The 18,841-nt window shown below is 36.9% G+C and overlaps 4 protein-coding genes across 7 annotated transcripts; 1 reads left to right on the top strand and 3 right to left on the bottom strand.

The window, feature by feature from the left end:
• Positions 1–242: 242 nt before the first annotated feature.
• Positions 243–4,666, bottom strand: LOC306900863 (uncharacterized protein). Its single transcript, XM_079468184.1, has 8 exons — positions 4,292–4,666; positions 2,540–4,162; positions 2,315–2,381; positions 1,797–2,176; positions 1,615–1,681; positions 1,441–1,492; positions 1,249–1,356; positions 243–986 (listed from the first exon to the last, which is right to left on the bottom strand). The coding sequence occupies exons 1-8, from the start codon at positions 4,332–4,334 to the stop codon at positions 885–887; spliced, it is 2,442 nt and encodes an 813-aa protein (XP_079324310.1). The 5' UTR covers positions 4,335–4,666; the 3' UTR covers positions 243–884.
• A 1,019-nt stretch (positions 4,667–5,685) lies between these two features.
• On the bottom strand, positions 5,686–7,974 carry dnase1l1l (deoxyribonuclease I-like 1-like). 3 transcript variants are annotated; one of them, XM_079467730.1, is made up of 9 exons: positions 7,868–7,974; positions 7,487–7,636; positions 7,286–7,374; positions 7,085–7,171; positions 6,880–6,998; positions 6,649–6,761; positions 6,378–6,535; positions 5,971–6,067; positions 5,686–5,866 (listed from the first exon to the last, which is right to left on the bottom strand). In XM_079467730.1, the coding sequence occupies exons 2-9, from the start codon at positions 7,622–7,624 to the stop codon at positions 5,786–5,788; spliced, it is 882 nt and encodes a 293-aa protein (XP_079323856.1). In that variant the 5' UTR covers positions 7,625–7,636; positions 7,868–7,974; the 3' UTR covers positions 5,686–5,785. The 3 variants fall into 3 exon arrangements, with proteins under 3 accessions (XP_079323856.1, XP_079323857.1, XP_079323858.1); XM_079467732.1 differs by having other exon boundaries at positions 5,692–5,866; positions 7,487–7,540; positions 7,868–7,968; XM_079467731.1 differs by lacking the exon at positions 7,868–7,974 and having other exon boundaries at positions 7,487–7,865.
• Positions 7,975–8,192: 218 nt separating this feature from the next.
• Positions 8,193–15,285, bottom strand: traf3ip3 (TRAF3 interacting protein 3). Of its 2 annotated transcripts, XM_079467738.1 has the most exons (17): positions 15,063–15,285; positions 14,568–14,849; positions 14,143–14,195; positions 13,795–13,847; positions 13,379–13,717; positions 13,104–13,218; positions 12,862–12,931; positions 12,563–12,590; positions 12,417–12,446; positions 12,224–12,319; positions 11,636–11,707; positions 11,331–11,471; positions 11,075–11,212; positions 10,671–10,806; positions 9,750–9,889; positions 9,023–9,142; positions 8,193–8,765 (listed from the first exon to the last, which is right to left on the bottom strand). In XM_079467738.1, exons 5-17 carry the CDS (start codon positions 13,646–13,648, stop codon positions 8,565–8,567), a joined length of 1,557 nt encoding a protein of 518 aa, XP_079323864.1. In that variant the 5' UTR covers positions 13,649–13,717; positions 13,795–13,847; positions 14,143–14,195; positions 14,568–14,849; positions 15,063–15,285; the 3' UTR covers positions 8,193–8,564. The 2 variants fall into 2 exon arrangements, with proteins under 2 accessions (XP_079323864.1, XP_079323863.1); XM_079467737.1 differs by having other exon boundaries at positions 13,379–13,847; positions 15,063–15,263.
• Positions 15,040–18,525, top strand: atp5pb (ATP synthase peripheral stalk-membrane subunit b). The gene is made up of 7 exons (XM_079467739.1): positions 15,040–15,469; positions 16,131–16,167; positions 16,404–16,549; positions 16,652–16,815; positions 17,245–17,370; positions 17,609–17,788; positions 18,318–18,525. Exons 1-7 carry the CDS (start codon positions 15,442–15,444, stop codon positions 18,393–18,395), a joined length of 759 nt encoding a protein of 252 aa, XP_079323865.1. The 5' UTR covers positions 15,040–15,441; the 3' UTR covers positions 18,396–18,525.
• The last annotated feature ends 316 nt before the right edge of the window (positions 18,526–18,841 follow it).

The following is an 18,841-nucleotide window of genomic DNA, read 5'->3' on the forward strand; positions in this document are numbered from 1 at the left end:
GAAAAAAATCGAATGGACGCAATCAGATTTCAGTTTCTAGAATTGGTGTCTCGCACTATATTTTAAGCTTTAGAAAGAAAGGAACTGAATAATAATCAGACCTAAAATACATTGCATGGCATGTTTATGGAATATAGCTTGATGATGACAGCTCAATAAGATGACATTCCACCTGGAAAGAAATGGCGTTGAATGTCCCTTTAACTGCATTCAAATTGTTTGTGAAGGAGGAATGTTTTGTTAGGTTTAAAAATGCTACATAATATTCTGTTTTATTAATTTATTTTTATACATTTTGCAGGGGCAAGATAGCCTACCACGTGCATCCACAGATTTATCACTTTTCCAAATAACACTGTGTCCACAACATTCGCGACGTGCAACATTTAAATCAAACATTTCGAATCCATGGTAGCTTGTTGTATATCACTTTTGTGGCTGGTGTGGACAAGAACTCTCAGTAACATGAAAGATAGCTTTTCCAATATGTTAGGATGTTGAAGCATATCTGGTGTGGACAAGGCGTGAGAAATTGCTAGAGAAAATATAATTGATGTAATGTAGGGAGTAACATTAATGAAACATTAAATCAATTTCCTTTGCTATTGGTATCTACATGCAGAATGTGATTACGCATAAAAAACAAGATTACAATGTTATAAGAAATGAAAGTGTTTTTTCAAAGCTATATTTCAAAGCACTGTTTAACCATAACAATGTTAAGTTGCATCCTGTAAGGAAATAAACTTGGACCTACAGTATCTCAGTCAATTTACTGCATTGCACCTGCAAGCTTGGTCTTGTGTAACAGTTTCTTTATCATACACAGAGAGGTCACAACTTTGTTGCTTTAAATCATGTTTTACATCCAAACAAATATAAATTCAGTAGATCCAATCCAGGCTGTCTGTGGCCCACCAGTAAGACAGAAATCCCACCGCTGTTACCAGACTCACTGCAAATACTGACTTCAGCAGGACAAGACACTACAGAGAGATTAAAAATTTGTTGAGTTAAGACTGAATCCATTTGGTCAGATGCTTTGGACTTAGTGACGTAAAAGAGAAAGTTCATCCAAAAATAAAAATAGTGTTGTTATGAAACCTGTCTAACTATCTATGAGTAGGCCTACACATATTCTGTCTCCTTTCACTGAAAAAAGTACCTGTGTAGCCTATTGTGGAAAAAGATTCTTTGTGACGAAAAATGGTTGTTCAGACATGGTGTTTACTCTAACATAATGCTTACCTTGCTTTTGGGTTCCTTTTGAAGCTTTTGTGAATGCTTTGTAAACTTCTGCCTTCCTGGGTACAAACACTGTGTACAACTTTGTTGTTCATCAGAATCACTTTGGTCCTGAGAAACATGGCGAGACGTAAGACTTTGACAGATTGACTGAATATTTGCTTTACGATACTGTAGTTCATCTGATGTTCTTACCTTAGTCTTCCTGTTGGATGTGTCATCTTCTGTGTTTGATTCCTGTTCACTGCTGTGGAGCAATATCAAATATAGGTTGTAAAGTATAGCAGTGGTTCTCAAAACACTGCATCTAATGGAATCTGATCATGACAATATTTAACTCTTCTTTAAGCTGAACGAAACCCATCTCACCTTTCATTATCTTCAGTTTGAGAAGATTCTTGATCCACGGACATAAAATTGTGGCTCACTTCTGGCACTGTTAGAAGGGATTTTTACATTTGAATTTATTGATTTGCGAGATACAAGGTGACTTACAATGTCTTCTATCACTATGTGTGTTTCTTTTTTGTGGTACACAAATGAGCACTTACCCTCGTTCTCTTGCTCTTTGTTACGTCTGTTTAAAACTTCAGTTCTTGTTTGTTCCTGCGTCTCTCTTTTTACGTCCTGCCCGTCGATTTTCTGCTCCTCCGTTAAATGTTTCTTTTCATCACAGACCACATCACTTGAATTAAGTTTACCCAAGTCTTCTCTATGAATGTCGTGATAATTTTCATTAAGCTCCAAATTGCCATCATCCATCAGTAATGTTGTTGACCAGAGTGTCTCAGGTTGTACATTGTGGATATTTTCTCCAGCTTCTAAAGCCTCTAAAGGTTTGCTGTTGTGTTCTTTGTTGCTTTGATGTAGATCGACTGAACCAGGCTCTGCAGGATGCAACTCACTGACGTTTGTGCTCAGTTCCTCTTCACTGCGGTGTTACAAAATCAAATGTGCGTAACTTCATGTGTTTTATGACAAATATTATATTACAAAACCTGGTGTTAGTGCCGCTAGTGGCACGGAAATTACACACTTCCCCCAAAAGCGAAATAAAAATAATTCATACCTACTACATTCCTCTTCATATTGAGTGGATTCTGGATCCAAACAAAATGTTACTTTGTGGCTTCTACCTGTTGTTTGAGAGAATTGAACATTTACCAGAATTATCACACGTTTACAAAGTCTTACAATGTATGCATTTTATCAGTATGTATGTCCTCTTTAAGTCTCCAAGTTAACTATGGTGAGAATTGCTGTAAGAATTTAAAAATGGTTTCCAAACACTTACAAACATTTTCCTCGCCTTCGAAGGACTTGTAGTATCTGTTGAAAGCTTCGATCCTCTCACGGTCTTTCTCCCAGTCCCTATCCATTTCCTCATTCTCTAGCTCTTCCAGAAAATCATCCTCTTCATCACAGATCGCCTCTTCCTCATTAACATCCCAGTCATATTCATCCAGCTTCAGGCTGTCCTCATCTACAAACCTCCAAAACGTCTCTGGAAGCAATGTGTTGAAATTTTCTTCAATGTTTAAAACGTCATTGTCGTGTTCTGTGTTGTCTTCATCTGGTTTGTCTGAATTGGACTCTAAGTGGCTCACACTACTGTTTGAATGGTCAGACGCGTGTAAATCGTATGCGGAAGGGTCCACCATTCCATCTTCAAGAAATGTTTGAACCCCTGATAATCCTCCAACATCACATATCTCTACATTTTGTCTGTCTATGTCCTCCATATCAATCTCTTCACACTCAACAATGTATTTTGCGGATGTGTTTTCTTGTTCTTGAGAAGCTATGTGGTTTCTTGTGTAGTCTTCATCACTTCTCATATCACTGTCATAGTCACATTGCTCATTCGTGTGCCCTTTACTGCTCTCATCCAGTAAAGCAATTGATCGAAAATTCTCAGAATCAGCACTTTCTACAGTGTTTTCAATCCCACTGTTACCTTTATCTGCATTACGGTTGTATTCTTCGCAAACATCTTCAATGTCCAGGTCGTTCTTGATGTAAGTGGCCATATCAGCAGGATTCATGGATTTGTTTTTCCTGTTACTATCATCATCAGTTGAAGTTACGGCTTGATTCTCCATCTGATAGAAACAGTGTTCCTCGTCTTTTTGCAGATGCATTTCATCTAGCTCGCAGTTCATGTGAGAAGGTTCACCCTCTGGGCAGTCCTCATCTTCACTTTGAGACAGACCATAGGGGTAATCTGCTAAGCCCTCCTCCACCCTCACAAGATCATCTTCTGTGAATTCTTTTATGTCATCCCTGGGCTGAACATCTATTGGCATCGTTGGGTCATCTTCAATGAAATTGTTGCCTTCCTTGTTATCTTGTTCATGCTGAAAGGTATGTTCCTCAGGATCCGTTATTTCTTCTTCTGATGCTGAGCTCTTCTCTTCAAGATTTTCCACCATCTGGAATGATAGTAGATTCGATGTTTTCTCCTTCATAACCTTTCCAGGAACCTTTTCTAGGAAACAAACATCCTCCATCTGAGTATGAGCTTGTTCTTTTATCATTCGATGGATGTCTGATGTTTCTGCATGTGTCTCAAGTTCATCTTCTTTGCGTTTCTCTTCATGCAAGCTTAATTGCTGGTCTTCAGATTGAGTCTTTTCTTCATCTGAATCGTATTGATCACATGATCCATAGACCATAGGTCCTGTCTTCATGCTTTGTTCATCTAAAAAGCCATCCTTACTGTTTCGAGAACTGGTTTCTACTTCGACAGTATCAGTATTTGTAAAGCTTTGAGTCTTTACTAAATCTACATGAGACTCTATCCAAGAGACCCTGTCTTCATCTTGATTGTTGTTGTCCTCCATGCCTGCTTCTGTTTCAGGTTTACCATCACTGTGTGCCGTTTCAGTGTCGTCGCCAAAGTGCAGATGTTCAAAGTCTTTGATGTTTTTATTTTAAAAAGCAGGAATGAGCACAAAGTCAGTACAATTTTAAAAGTCAGGAAATGGAATAGTAATATAATGTACAATTGGTTACAGACTTTGATCAAATCTTACAAAATTCTCACCTGGAAATGTGTCCTTCAGAAAATCAGTAGTACTTCGTTGCATCTTGTTTACAATGCAGCAAGAAATAAAATTTCATAAAGTCATAAAGAATTAAATCAAGCACAAAACTGACAGCCGTCTGTACCACCGCAGACTAAATGAGAGTGAGGTGCACACCGTTGCGTGTCGTAGCTACTTCCTGTCAATAGAGCCATAATAAATGAACAAACGCTAACACACACAAAGACCATTCTTGTACCAATGTACACTAATGAACACGAATAACAAAAGTGAATGTTGTTATAGATATCTACAAAATCGCCCTTGTTTATAATGTATAATATTTACTTCTTTATATTTGTGTGTGCATGTGTGTGTTACTGCTGCAGGAGTGCAGTCATGATTGCTTTTTCTAGGTTGTGGTTTAAACGAAACCTCATAAGCTGCTTCAAAATACATCCTCCTTAACTTGCATCCTTAATGTATAACAGCACAAGTAACAACTTTATTGAAGTCTGAGGTGTGTGTTATTAAGATTACCAAAATGTTTTCGTATTATTTCCTGCTATTTTATAATCAACTTTTAAGGTATTTAAATACTTCGAAATGTGCTTCTTATTTGGTCTTGCAACTAGATGCATAGTTTCTTGTTTGTTGCCTTGGTAACCAAACAGTTCAATCATATAAAACGAGACTCCAATAGGATAAAAAGTTGTTTCATTCATGTTTCATTAATAAATTACATAGAGCCAAAGAATAAAGACAGGTTTATTACTATTTAAATAAAAAGATATCAACGCTATTACGAATATCAAACATTGAAGTTAGCCTACTATAGCTGAGCACTAAAGCATCACAATATCAAAACATACATTCTTGGCTCTTTTAACGTTATTTTTATGTCAACAGTTTGTTTGGGTAAAATAGATATTCTGTTCAGCATTGCTTTATTAGTTTAGTTACAGGAACAATTCTTTTCTACCTGTTGTTACTTTTAACAATGTATTGCAAGAGCCTCTGTTGTTTTCAATGACTTATTCAGTGCCTCTAAACTGCTGACTATTGCTCTGCTCCAAATCTAGAAGCTATGAATGAAAGCGGCATTTGAAGCCATCGCAGCCACGCTACTGACAAATGTTTCTGAAGTACGGTATGCTATTAAAAAGTACCTTCTTAGATACTAAGGCGCCAATGGATGTGTCTGTTGTGTAAAACAAACAATCCCGTAATGCATTGCAAGATGTGTTAAAAAAATAAATACATGAATCACTTTTCATTATGAATGTACTACATTAAACATTGCTAAAGTTATTTGTATATTGCATTTAACTTGATCACTTAAGAGGTCACATTCCATGCTACCAATAAACGCAACTGCATATGCGATGCAAAAGAAGATTAGAACGGAGCCATTGTGTTTACCACTGTTAGTGTTTTATTTCAGGGCAACATTGTGGTAAACATGATATCTGATGTTGGCGTTTTTAAGGAGGATTCCACATGTTCGCATATTTTCACAGTTCATGCCGAAGGAGGTAGCGATGGTTCGGTTTTAAATCAACCTCTACAGGATAATGATCACTGACTTTCAAAGCCTGTGGAAAAAAACGCATATTTATAGTATATATGGTAATAAAATATGAAAGATCATTCAAAATATTTAGCTTAGTTAACTGACTACATTTTTAGGTCTGCTTACTTCTTCTTCTGAGAGACCAAACTCTTGTTTGAAGTTGAACGGCTGAGCAGATTCTGGAACTATTCCAGAAATGAGTTCTTTGCCATGAATAATAATCCTTAAAGGCAATTTCAGAAAGATTGAACTGTTAAAGCAGGCAGCGTATATAAGCATATTTTGTAATGTACTTTCTATAAAACTCTTAACTACTGTCGAGTGTAAAATCTCTTCTGTCTATTATGTTACTGTGTGTGTGTGCCATCTAGCTGCGAAATATGTCTTAACTTTATTCCTTAAGGGTATCCTCATTTTTCATTAAATATAGATTAGTTTCATTCATAATAACTGCCACAACTTCTGTACTGCTCATGGGCTTAATATTCAAAATCATGCTTCTCTACAGACCTTGCAGATATTTAATAGTGTACCTGTCATAAGCACAGTGTGTTGTGTCTCGGACTGTGGTGTCCTGCTCATCTCTAATCAGCCAATGAAACTTTGGGTCACTCCTGAGATGGAGGTTTCTCAGTCCTTTATTAGTAGTGTAGCTGCAAGCAGCATTTAGATCTCCCAGAAACATCACATTCTGGAAAAGAAGTTTAGGGTATTTATAGAGTTAATAATCCATGCAGTATAGCTGTATATAAATATACGGTATATATTTGTAAAAATGTATCTTATTGAAAAGGTTTTATTTACCTCAGTTTTCCATTTCTTCCTGATTGATTGGAAGACCTTGTACAACCCTTCCATTTCTTTCATTGCATTCTTAGGACAAGTATGTTGACCGATGAGGACAATGTTCTTAATCACTATAAGAAGATATGACCGGTTATATTCAATTTTCGCAAAAGGTATCTGATAGAGCTGTACAGTAGTCATGTGTTATTGTATTTCATGAGTAATGGAAAGGTAAGCAGTGGTACATACAGGTTGTGGGAGAATGGATCCGGATGATGAACGGCTCTCTGGAGAACACCTGTGATTCAGCCGCTGTCTCATTTAATTTAAGGTGGTGGTATTGCTCTTGCACCTGTACCATATCTTTTCTGTTAACACATACATGACACATTACCATGACTATTTCTGTTGATTTCCTTTTGTTTGTTCTTTAAGCGTTTACAATTCCTATTACCTGTAAATGTACACATACTGCTCTTTATATGTTGTCTTCCCCATTCGTTTACTTTCCAGATGTGTATAAATGTGAGATGTGTCATACCTTGAGGAAAATAAAAACATTTGAACTTTATATATATATATATATATATATGACATATGCATTACATATGCATTCATAGACACTTTTGATTCAGGGTGGCAGGTGTAAATGTACCTGTTTAAGTTCATCAACAGCGCAGATATGGCTTTACCTCTAGAATCTCGAACCTCTTGAATCAAACTCAGATCACAGCGTGAAATAATCTAGAAATAAATTATCACTCTGTAGCAGTCTGTAGCATTTTTGAGGGTTTGAAGAGAGAGAGAGGGAGATTCTGTGGTCCTTTTCAATCTACATGTTGTCAGTGGTTTGTACCTTGATCAGAATCTCCATAACCCGCTTGTTGTTGGCCTTAGCCTCCCCATAGCTCTGTATGTTGAAGGCACAGATCTTCAGTGAATTTACAGTAGTCCACAATCCCACGAAACAAACCAGCAGAACAGGTGACCTCATTTATCAGAGCTTCTAAAAGTTAAATTCATCAAAAAATGTAAAGGAAAGAAACGACTGACCACAAAATGCAAAAACATTTTGCACATACAGTATATAGCTATCTCTGTGTTACTATAGTTTCCTTGTTATACCCAGGCCTAGAGTTGCATCATTGTTTGGTTTGCATTTTCCGTTTCATAATTCAACCATTAAAAATACATTTCTCAAAAAGGAAACCTACACAAAAGGCACAAAATGACTCACCCTGTTTGACAGCATTAAGGTTTTAAGATGGTTATGGAGTTGGACTCTGTTACAGTATTTTACACAGGAAAGCATGATGAAATGCAGTGATGAGAAGGGGGAGGGGCAGAGTGTGAATATGTGTGCTTCCTTTTCAAATGAGCTGTGTCAGTGCAGGTCAGTCTGGAATGCGAAAGAGTGACCGGCCATGACAATGTGCTTTCTTCTGCCATTCATCATCCATTATTCTCGATGAGTGCAAGCTAAAAAAATCCCTATCTGGAAAACATCTTTTAAAATCAGCCGGTAAATTATATAATTCCTCAAGAAAAAGAATTCATATTTTAGGTCAACTCTGGGAATTTATTAAACGCTTATCTGACATTAAGAGTTAAATGCATTTTGTCATGTTCGGTACAAGCCACATGCGCACATGTATACGTATTTCATTTTAATACTATTCTGTAGAAAAGTACTAATCTGTACTATTTTAATACAAAGGACTTACAAAAAACCTACAATTCAACTCACACAATTCATACATGTAAATGTGTACATTTATAAAAAAATAGGCCTATGTATGTTACTGATGTTAATTAATAAAAAACATTTTAAATGTACAAAGTCTTTTTTTGAATGTCTTTAGAAACATAAATGTAAAATAAATATAAACAAATATCTAGAACATTCTTGGCTTTGCTCTTGTTTCTTTGTCTGGTCACACAGGTCTAACACAAGCTCCATGTTGTGTTGATGCTGTTTGTATCATGTAATCTTCCATACGTTGTTTCAAAAGAGAGTAAAACTGTCGGAGCGGCTCTCTGGCAGGTGGATGGTACAGACACAGAGCTGCCATCACCAAAACTACCAGCAGCAAGAAGAAAAGACACATAATAAAACAGGATCCACAACATCGCTTCTGTTTGAGAAAAAAGAGAAGAGAACATTGATAAATATAATAAATGAACTAAAAAAAGCCAAGAAACTTCTAGGAAGATAGAAAATAATATGTGTTAACCATTATTGTTTTCAAACTCACTAAATCTTTCAGGATAAACCTTTTATGAACATGAATAGTGTTTCTGCACCTTTATTTATATACATGGTGCAAAGAACCACAGGATCAAAGGTTTGCGTTAATGTACGTGTTATTTTTATGACGGGGTAGATTCTCACCCTGGTGCTGTTCTTTCGTGTGGTCAGTTTGTTTATTTCTTCTTTGCACTGGCCCAGACGGGATTGATAGCTGTAACACTCCTGCTCCAGGGCGTCACGCTCCGTCTGTAGCTCCATGCACTGCCATGGCAACCATAAAATCAAGACAGCAGATGTTACATTGTGACTTAAATTCGGGGAAATTACTATTTCATCGATGTCACTCTGTAGATTGACTCTATAGACTTAACAGGATACTTCACTTTCAAATTAAAATGTCATAATGATTCAATCAACCACATTTGTATTTATGTTTAAAACATACATCTTTTTTTTTCTTTAAAAAAATATTTATCGTTTCGTTAGACAACACCCTTGTTCATCGGGCTGGTGGTGTGTATAGCCTTGCGATGAAACTGAAATTTGGACCTTAACCAACAGCCCCCATTTAAGACCATTATATGGATAAGAACCCTGTAAAGCTTTCCTCAATTTGTTAGATGTACGTGTGGGTGAGTGAATTATCATGAAATTTTAATTTTAAAGTGAACTACTCCTTTAATATATTTTACAACAGCAGCATAAAGGTCATCGGTTAAGTTTCATTTCTATGTTTCATTTGTTCTTGTCTCCCAAATGAATATGCAGTTAAGTGAGCCATTTGTAAGTTTCCCGCTAATAAAAAAAGGGAAATGAAAGAATATTAGAAAGTACACCATCTATTTAGTTTCCTCATGCTGTTGTGTACCTCATTTTCTTTGATTCTAAGTCTAAGCTCCATGTCTCTGAGTTGTTTGTTCATACTGTTGTCTGTTCGCAGAAGTTGGTCCAGTACCGAAACGTCCTCATGAAAGTGTGTGTTATTGTTCCACCACTCGTTGTCGTGTCCTGTGAGTTTGTGACAGAAAGAGACAAAAATTCTGAACTGAAACATCTAATCGCATAAAATATGTATGGCAACTTGTTATTTAAAGGGATAGTTCACCACAAATGAAAATACTCACCCTCTAGTTGTTTCAAACCTGTACATATTCTTTGTTCAGATAAACACAAAGATATTTGAAAGAATGTTAGCAACTGATAGTTCTGGCTAAAACCATAAAAATATCTTCTTTTGTGTAAAAATACACAAGATCTTTTCCTACTTTGGAAAGCAGAGGTGTCCCAGAACTGTTGCTAAAATTCTCCCAAATATCTTTTGTGCTCAACCGAACAAAGAAATTTATACAGATTCACAACAACTAGGGTGAGAAATAAATGACAGAATTAAAACAAAATTGCTCTAAATTCCGTAAAGGGACAGTGCACCCAAAAATTGAATTTGGTCCTTATTTATCATACTCTCATGTTGCCTTATTTCTTTTTAGTCAGCAGTCAGTTTCATTGTATTAACATTTGTAATGAAACTGAATCATGACATTGTCTAAGATATTCGTTTCAAATGGTTTGGAAAAATATGAGGATGAATAAATAATGACAAAATTTTCATGTCCTTTTAGAATTGGCTAATATTTGCAATATCTTCTGATCTAAATATCTGGATCATGTGTCAACAGGTGACATATAAGATGTATAAAAGAGGTTGATCACTTTCCCACATCATTTATATTTTTCTGAAGTGCATTCAGTGGAAAATCTCTACTACTAAAAACAGACTGCAATAGTGCACCTGTGAGTTCCTGTAGATGTTCTCTGAGAGCGAGGTTCTCTTCCTCCAGTTCAGCAATGCACGACAGAAGCTCTGTTGTTTCCTGTTGAAAAGATTCTGTCTGCTTGCTCAGCATCTCCTCGTGTCCAACAGAGTGCTGCACAACATAATATTTAAATTGATGCAACTTCCAAGGTGAACCTTTCATTCAGCATCAAGTTATTTGCATTAAAAATCAAGTGTGCTGACTGGATTTCCAGGGTTTGTCCTGTAGGCAAATTTAAATATTGGCTTCTCACTAAAATGTCAAATTTTACTTAATTTTCTCATGCGATTGATAGACGTGTAGGAGCGCCAACTATGGGTGGCTCTTCTCTCATAATGGCATACATGATTTTATATTTATATTGGTTTGTGAGCTGTACCTCCAACTGGCCCTGAAGATGTAATATCTGATCAGTGCATTCATCATGTCTCTGTTTGAGCTTGTTTGAACCCACTCTCATCTCCTCACAAAGCCTTTGCCAATGCTCCGACTCGTCCTGGGTTGTCTGCAGCACCCCCTAGTGGAAGGAAAGATAATGAAAAAGTAATATTGCAGACCACTATGATTATTTGTGTTGCCATTTATCTTCTTATTCTACATTCTTGTGTCAATATAAAAGTGTATCAGGTGTTTACCTGGAGGTGCTCCATCTTGCTCTGAGCCTCAGCCTTCTCGCTCTCCGCCCTCTGAATAGCCTTCAGAGATTTCTGCTCATACTCCTCCCTCTGTTTCTCCATCTTTAGCACCACTTTTTTCACACCATCCTGAGGTATCTTCTGAAAAAGCCATACCACAATTAAAGCATTTTATCCTTTTCTGTTCAAAAACATGGCATTGTGTCTGACTGATTTCTCACGAGTTAATGCATTGCACACTCTCACATCCAGACACTCAAGGATATTCGACTGGAGTTGTTCAAATGTAACGATTTGTTTCTTACCTTGATGCAAACCTGCAGCTGTGCCTCCAGAGCTTTGATCTTACTCTTCAGCAAGTCCTCATCACAGCGTGTCTGTGGGAGGAAAAGGAAACGTGCATGTTTGAGTGAGTGAGAGAGAGAGAAAGCCACTGAACCAAAAGCAAAGTGTTTTTCAGTTTCTGCAATAGTATACTGCATCCTGTATAACTGTCATCTTTAGCATTCAGATCAAATTGTGTTGATTTTGATATTTCTATATAAATAAATAACATTTCAAAGGCTACTCATTTTGTTAACAAAATTGAGTAGTTTGGATGAGTTTTGAAGCACAACTCGACAAAGCTCTCTGACACCTACACTTTACTCCGTTTCCTGTGTGACAGAGAGACAACATTTTCTAAAAAAAGAGCCATAAGGAGCCGGATGCTGTCGACCACAGAACCCTCCCTTCCAAGCCTGCCTTTGTATTACTGATGTGACCACTCAAGGAAACTCTGCAACTGCTGAAGCCAGTAGATATACAGACTGACAGCATCACTTACAGTATGTATAAATATAATACAGATCATACAGTGAGGTTTAAAAGAAGGAAATAATTCACTGCTGTACCTTCCACAGGAGCTCTGTAGAACGCACTAATATAGCGGTACTTTTCTGAAGACTGGCAAGTTTGTCTTTAAGAGCCGCTTCTCTGTATAAGGCCTCCTACATTGAGGAAAAAAATCCACTTAGTTCTGAAGAACTGATGACTACTTTAGACTGACATTGGTTATAAAAATACACTGTACAGTATATTCCTTACCTTTAAATAATCAGCCAACTGTTGCACATCCTAAAACAAATGAAGCAAAAGAGAATATTTGAGGAAAGGAGAATTAATGTCAAACAAATTTAATAAAAATTTGTATAAAATTAATAATGGGTTTATTAAGCACCAAAATTCCTTACTGCTTCTTTGATGGTAACAAATCCAGACCTGCATGAAGAGAGTTCATAACACAGAATGAATTACTTCATAATCGGCACAATATAATTTGACTGCTTTTAAAATATTACACTCAAGGAGCAGCCATAGCCTTTGTGTACTTAATATACTGAATAAACAAGAATAAACTTTTAAATGTATGCCAAAGACATGGGTTTGATTGCCCAGGTAACACACATAAATATAAATGATAAAACAAACTTGAATGCACAGAAATTGAAAATGTATTTATACATGTGATGTAAATGTAATGTCGACTTACTCTGTCTGTGTGCAGGTTGTGAGTAAAGTCTTCTGATTCTTTGAGTCCTGGGTTACGTCTTGAGTAAAAACTAAAAAAGGAACATCCTAATGACATATATGTAGTGCAAAACAGTATTGCTACAAAATGTAATTTAACAATTTTTAGGTTCTGGTTAAGCTAAAATTCAGTATGTTTGTTGACTTCATTATTAGAGATAGAGATGTCAGGCATGATTTTTATTCATCCGAACGTCCACTAACCTCTCTCCTTTCTCTCTTTCCCTCTAACCCAGACAGAATTGAGAACTGGAACATCCCATCTCACAGCATTCAGCCTGGTATCATTTTCATCATTTGTTGAAGATGTGGAAACTGTCTTTAGAGTTTTGAAGAATTCATGTCAATGTTGTTATACAAGTGGAATATACTGTGGAAATGCCTGATACATTAGTCTTAAAATGATAAATTTTAAGGATTAAACCGTAACAACTGGTAGACAGTTAGTCACAGATCAAACCCAATATTGATGTCTGTACCTGCTTTGCACAGTTTATATAATCTCTCCGGAGCTTTATGTTTTGACTTGTTATCAAGGGCCGCCTGATTGACGTTAAAGTTTGCGTCATATGCTCTGGTGCATGCTGGGTTTCCCTTAAGTATTTGCGCCTTGGCATTGAAGATAACGGGGCATATGTGCCGCGGTCCACTGGTCTTCTCTTTGAAAACTCAAATTGCCTTTTGCGATGCAGTTCAGTTTTAATCCACCTTGTGTCCAGATCTCTCGTGGGACTACGACACAGTGTCATGTTGTTTCGGTCACTAATTTCTCTGTGCTTCACTGCGCGCTGTTCTACTTTATGCTTGTATGTCGTGGCCTGCAGGTTTTCATTGTCATCAGCACACTCCATTCTTTCTCAGTGGGAAGGAATTTGAATTTGAATGTATTACTCACTGGATTGTCACTTCACAATATAAATAGATGTTGTTTCTCAAAGTGCCAATTTCCTGTAATTGAAGAATAGCACATAGTGTGTAATTATATCTTAAATATAATTTATATATATATATATATATATAAATAGATAATCCTAAATCAACTAAATGACACAACTATTTAAAAGGAGGATTATGAGAATAAAAACACACAGAAAAAAATAACATGATGTTAATGATGATGTTAAGAGGTCTCGTTTTTCACAGAGCTCAAATAATTTTGTAGTGAACACTGGCAAAACTTTGGCAAAGTAATTTAAGATAATGGGTAGTTTAATAATTTAATTGAATCAACAAGATGTGTTACCTGTCCAGTCATTTTGTTGTTCTAAGGCAGACACTGAACTGAGCTACAGGCAGCTAAAACAAAAAGAAAAAGAATAAAAGCTTAATTCTTTAACTTACATATAAAATTGTCAAACAGTCATTGGAAAACTTTAACAACATAGCCTACAACAGTGTACTAAAGCACAACTCGGTCTAGAGTCATTTCAGGTATTACAAAGTATAAGACTGGCATTAAAATCCTAAACATCAACATTTTCAAACTGCACAGTTTAAATGGATTAAATATCTTGTGTTTCTTTTCAGGAACATGCAGTCTAAATAGCAAGTTACTGCAAATGAACCTGCAAAAGAACAGTTACAACACAATATAGAAACCAAGAACAAGATGTCATGCAAGCTTTTGAAGTTTTGTGTCTTTAGAATAATGAATTAAAGTAGGCCTACCTGTTCTAAGAGGAGTCCTTGAAGTCAGAATATCTGTGAAAAAAGAGTTTGAAGCCGACATGGCAGCTGAAAACTAGTTCATTCAACAAAGGGCGGTCTATTTCTTCTGCCTTGCTTGTTTAACAGGAAGTAAGATGAACCTCACAACTTGTATGAGTTCCTCTATCTCAGCAGCCATGCGTATTGAAACTGATGCCAAACATGGATGGAGGGGTAGATTAGGACTAGAGAGGTGTTTATGATGTTGCCTCTTTTTAATGTACCGACACTACTTGTGAGGGACTGCAAAATAGGAAACAAACAATTGAGAATTAATGTTTGGCGAACAATAAATAAGACACACGAAGACAACACTTTGAAGTAATAGGTATGAAACATAGGATATGGACATAGGAGCTAGATGTAGGACCTTAATTGAACTTCGAATGCAAAATGTGAAAGGAAGTAATTGAAATGCGATGGGTGTGGTTGTAGAGTTATAAATACAAAATCCACCTGAAGACTGGAAGTATGACTATAGCCTTTCTCTAGTTGAATTGTCGATCTTTTTAGAATTTCGTATTTAAATAAGAATACAAATAAACAGAGACGCTCTGCAAGATGTCGTATGTTCAGTAGTTTTTATTTAAACGGATTAAAATAATTAGTATGTCCGTCTCGACAGCTAAACGCGTTTTCCTCGTTTAATGCTAAACTGGAGCCACCTGCTGGCCCTCGCGAGTAGAAATCCCCGGATATGGGATTTGACCAAATGGTTTTCACACATCTCGCGATATTACTGGCGAGAGTTTCTCATCCTTGGTCTAGAAGGGCACAGAGAGCCCGGCGTTAGAGACTTTCTGCCAGGGATCCTGACATTCACACCGGGTTAAACATGTTGTCCAGATTGGTGTTGGTTTCAGGTTCGTGTTTAACTCCGCTAAAGCTAATGTCGCGTTTTTAGTTTATTGTGTGTATCAGGAGGACTGTTTGGTGAGGCAGGTTGAAGGGTAAAATGAGGCCTCGGTGTAAATGGCCGCACACGAATGAACTCTAGCCATGAAACGTGTTTCTCCTTCTAAGTTGCCGTTTAGCATAATACTTATGTGTTAAATTGAGTGCATTTATTGTTTTTAATTTCAAATGTTTCTATTGGAATAGTCGCGGTGTTGTCCTGTCGATGAGTGCTGTATGTCCTTGTGAGTTGTTTAGCTGTTAGCTAAAAGCTAATCATACAGTCTAACTGTAGGCTATCAGATGCATAATAGCTGAAACCTTCGCATTTAACGTTAGTGTAATAAAATGTTGTATTTTACTTTATATTGTGTATATGATGTTTAATTTATCGTTTGGCATCGCTAATAACGAAGCTAATGAGGTTGACACCTTGTAGCGCTGTCATGTGTGCAAGGACGTGCATTTAATGTTAGACTTGCACTAGAGAATGAATTGTCAATAACATTTAATTGTATTATGTGTATTTTAAGTACTAATTATCTTAAATGTTGGGATCAGAATCAATTCATTATTTTTGCTCTCTTTTATGAGAAATGTGGGTTGACATTTTTGTTAATGTTTTTGCAGGTCATGCCTTGAAAAACAAGGGCTCCTTTGGTGCTTGGTATGTAATTCAGTATTCCTTTCTTTTATCTAATGTAGTGTAAAAACAAATAATGCAGTGTAAATCTAAAGACATCTAAAGGCCGGTTTATACCAAGAAGTATATTTAAAGATAACTGCAACAATACATATGAGTTTTTAACAGATTCAAAATAGAATGTAGTTGTGGCTTGTATAGTTCTTGTTGTGATTGCCTTAACCCTGCACTTGCTTTGCTAATGGCTTTTTCCTCCTCAGCCTGGTCCAGGCTTCCCGTTCTTTTCATCAGTCGTCCCAGAGTTTGGCACCGGTACCCCCTCTGCCTGAGAAGGGAGGCAAGGTCCGCCATGGAATATTCCCAGAGGAACTTTTCACAATGTTGTACCCTAAGACCGGTGTCACAGGTGAGCTTGATGCCTTCATGGTGTGTCATTACAGCACCAAGAAGAAACACAGTGTCTGTGTTGCAGGCCTGTTTATAATGTGATGTTTCACTGTGATTGTAGGTCCATACATGCTTGGTACCGGACTGCTCCTGTACATGCTCTCAAAGGAAATCTATGTGATCAATCATGAGACATTTGCTGCCGCATCCATCGGCGCAGTCATCATTTACGGAGTCACAAAGTTTGGACCCAGCGTAGCTGCTTTTGCAGACAAACTCAATGAGGTTTGTGGGAAGTGTATTGCTTTAACAAAAAACGAAAGCTGCTTTAAAATACTGTAACAAGTGTAATATAAGCAAATCAACATTTTACAGAATTTATGGAATGATTTAATTCTTGTTAAATATAAAGCCTAGTTAATTTTTTACTTATTCTCTGTGATGCACTTATTGAATAAGAAGTACAATTATATATCAAGCTTCTAAACCAGTCTGGTCATTAACTTACGGAAATGTATATAGTCCTCTTAATATGAAAAAAAGTTAAAAAAGCACTTGCCTCATTCAGAACTTGACAACTAAACAGACACAAAATGTATTGTTTTAACAAGTGCAGGCTTAGATATTGTCTACTAACGGGTTTGATACTGTGCTTGATTTAACCAGTGACTGGTTGTTTGTGTACGGCTAATATCTTGTTCTCTTTCTCTGCAGGAGAAAGTGGCAAAGGCCCAGGAAGTGAAGGATCTGGCTATGGCCCACCTGACCCAGGCCATTGACAATGAGAAGAAGGAACAGTGGAGAGTAGAAGCAAGACCAATGCTGTTTGATGCCAAGAGGGTGAGCAGGATTGAATATTCAAAGCCCATGACCCAGAGTGCAGACATTGTCATATGAACTCACTGCTTGTTTGTGTCATCTTGAAAACAAGCTTGTTTTTATTTTAAAATCTTGTTTAGTACATCGCATTGTGGGCTACAGGATTCCTTATACAATAGTTTGTTGGTCAGCTTTGTTTAAACTAGGTTTTATGATCTGCTTGAGTCTAATTTTGTAAAACAAATCTTTTTTCTGTCAGAACAATGTGGCTGTGCTGCTGGAGACCAATTACAGGGAGCGACTGCACATGGTGACCAATGAGGTGAAGAAGAGGCTGGACTATCAGGTGGCGCTTCAGAACCTGCACCGCCGCATGGAGCAGGAGCACATGGTCAACTGGGTTGAACAGAATGTTATCAAAAGCATCACCCCACAGCAGGTACAGGGTTAATTTTGGCCTCTTGTCATAGAGGAGCTTTAAATAATGCAATGCATTAAATTAAATATGCTTTTAATTGTTAAAAAGTTAATAAGATGCTTACTATTATAATTCTCTGCACAAATATTGGGCTGTTGCTTTTGTTTTCTTTTTTCAGCTGGCTTTGAAACAGCAATTCCTTGTTTAGCCTCCAGATGGGGATGTTGTATATATCACTGTGTGTAGACATTTACATTTATTCATTTGGCAGACGCTTTAGCGACTTACAAGTAGTTTTTTACAGTGGCACATTACTGCAGAGCGTAAGGTGCCTTACTCAAGGGCCCTTCAGCCATGACCTGCTGGCACTGAGACTAGAACCGGCAAACTTCTGATCACAAGCCCAACACTCTAACCATTAGGCCACAGCAGACTGAAGAACCAATTTTCAACTTCAAATGCTAAAAACACTATAACAACATTTGTTTGTTTCCATGATAAGCATGACAGAAAACACTTTGTCTAAACAATGTTTTTTTCTGTCTTTCAGGAGAAGGAAAGCATTGCCAAGTGCATCTCAGATCTTAAAATCCTGGCCAAGAGCACTCAGGCTAAAGCGACTGCATAGGTCTCTATCGATGTCCACACTGAAGCCTTCTGTTTTTTCTTCTAAATAAATCCTTTCTGTCTGAAAGTCTGGCAGTGCCGTCAAATGTGTACATACCCGTATTAATTAAAAGATTTGGTTATTCACTAAACTGCAGTGTCCTTTCATTTCATGATATCTATTATCTTATTCAATTCAATTTGATGTTGATATTTTTAACATTGATATTTAACTCTGAACTTTTATCCTTTGTTTTGTCACTGTCATGGCGACTAATGGTTCGTCATATATAATATGGTTGTTAATAGTGATTGCGTTACATGTTGGCCTCCTAGCAAATGACACAATGACTCAGTTTTGTTTTATTTAGCAATTATAGTTATAAAAGGGGTGTTGTTTAACAATGTAATTTTAAACCTTTGGACTCATAAATTTAGGGTATGTTCCCAGTTTTTTCCATGTGTCAG

The sequence above is a fragment of the Barbatula barbatula genome (assembly GCF_947034865.1).
Source record: "Barbatula barbatula genome assembly, chromosome: 11".
Lineage (NCBI taxonomy): Eukaryota > Metazoa > Chordata > Actinopteri > Cypriniformes > Nemacheilidae > Barbatula > Barbatula barbatula.

Coding starts and splice junctions, on each gene's coding strand:
- LOC306900863 (XM_079468184.1), bottom strand. CDS start 4,334: ATGCAACGAAGTACTACTGATTTTCTGAAGGACACATTTCCAG. Junction 4,163..4,291: donor TCTGAAGGACACATTTCCAG/GTGAGAATTTTG, acceptor AAAACATCAAAG/ACTTTGAACATCTGCACTTT. Junction 2,177..2,314: donor TATGAAGAGGAATGTAGTAG/GTATGAATTATT, acceptor GTAACACCGCAG/TGAAGAGGAACTGAGCACAA.
- dnase1l1l (XM_079467730.1), bottom strand. CDS start 7,624: ATGAGGTCACCTGTTCTGCTGGTTTGTTTCGTGGGATTGTGGACTACT. Junction 7,375..7,486: donor TTATGGAGATTCTGATCAAG/GTACAAACCACT, acceptor ATTTATTTCTAG/ATTATTTCACGCTGTGATCT. Junction 7,172..7,285: donor CTGTTGATGAACTTAAACAG/GTACATTTACAC, acceptor ATTTTCCTCAAG/GTATGACACATCTCACATTT.
- traf3ip3 (XM_079467737.1), bottom strand. CDS start 13,750: ATGGAGTGTGCTGATGACAATGAAAACCTGCAGGCCACGACATACAAG. Junction 13,219..13,378: donor ATATAAACTGTGCAAAGCAG/GTACAGACATCA, acceptor AAAACTCTAAAG/ACAGTTTCCACATCTTCAAC. Junction 12,320..12,416: donor AGTTGGCTGATTATTTAAAG/GTAAGGAATATA, acceptor TCCTCAATGTAG/GAGGCCTTATACAGAGAAGC.
- atp5pb (XM_079467739.1), top strand. CDS start 15,442: ATGTTGTCCAGATTGGTGTTGGTTTCAG. Junction 15,470..16,130: donor CAGATTGGTGTTGGTTTCAG/GTTCGTGTTTAA, acceptor ATGTTTTTGCAG/GTCATGCCTTGAAAAACAAG. Junction 16,550..16,651: donor CCCTAAGACCGGTGTCACAG/GTGAGCTTGATG, acceptor CTGTGATTGTAG/GTCCATACATGCTTGGTACC.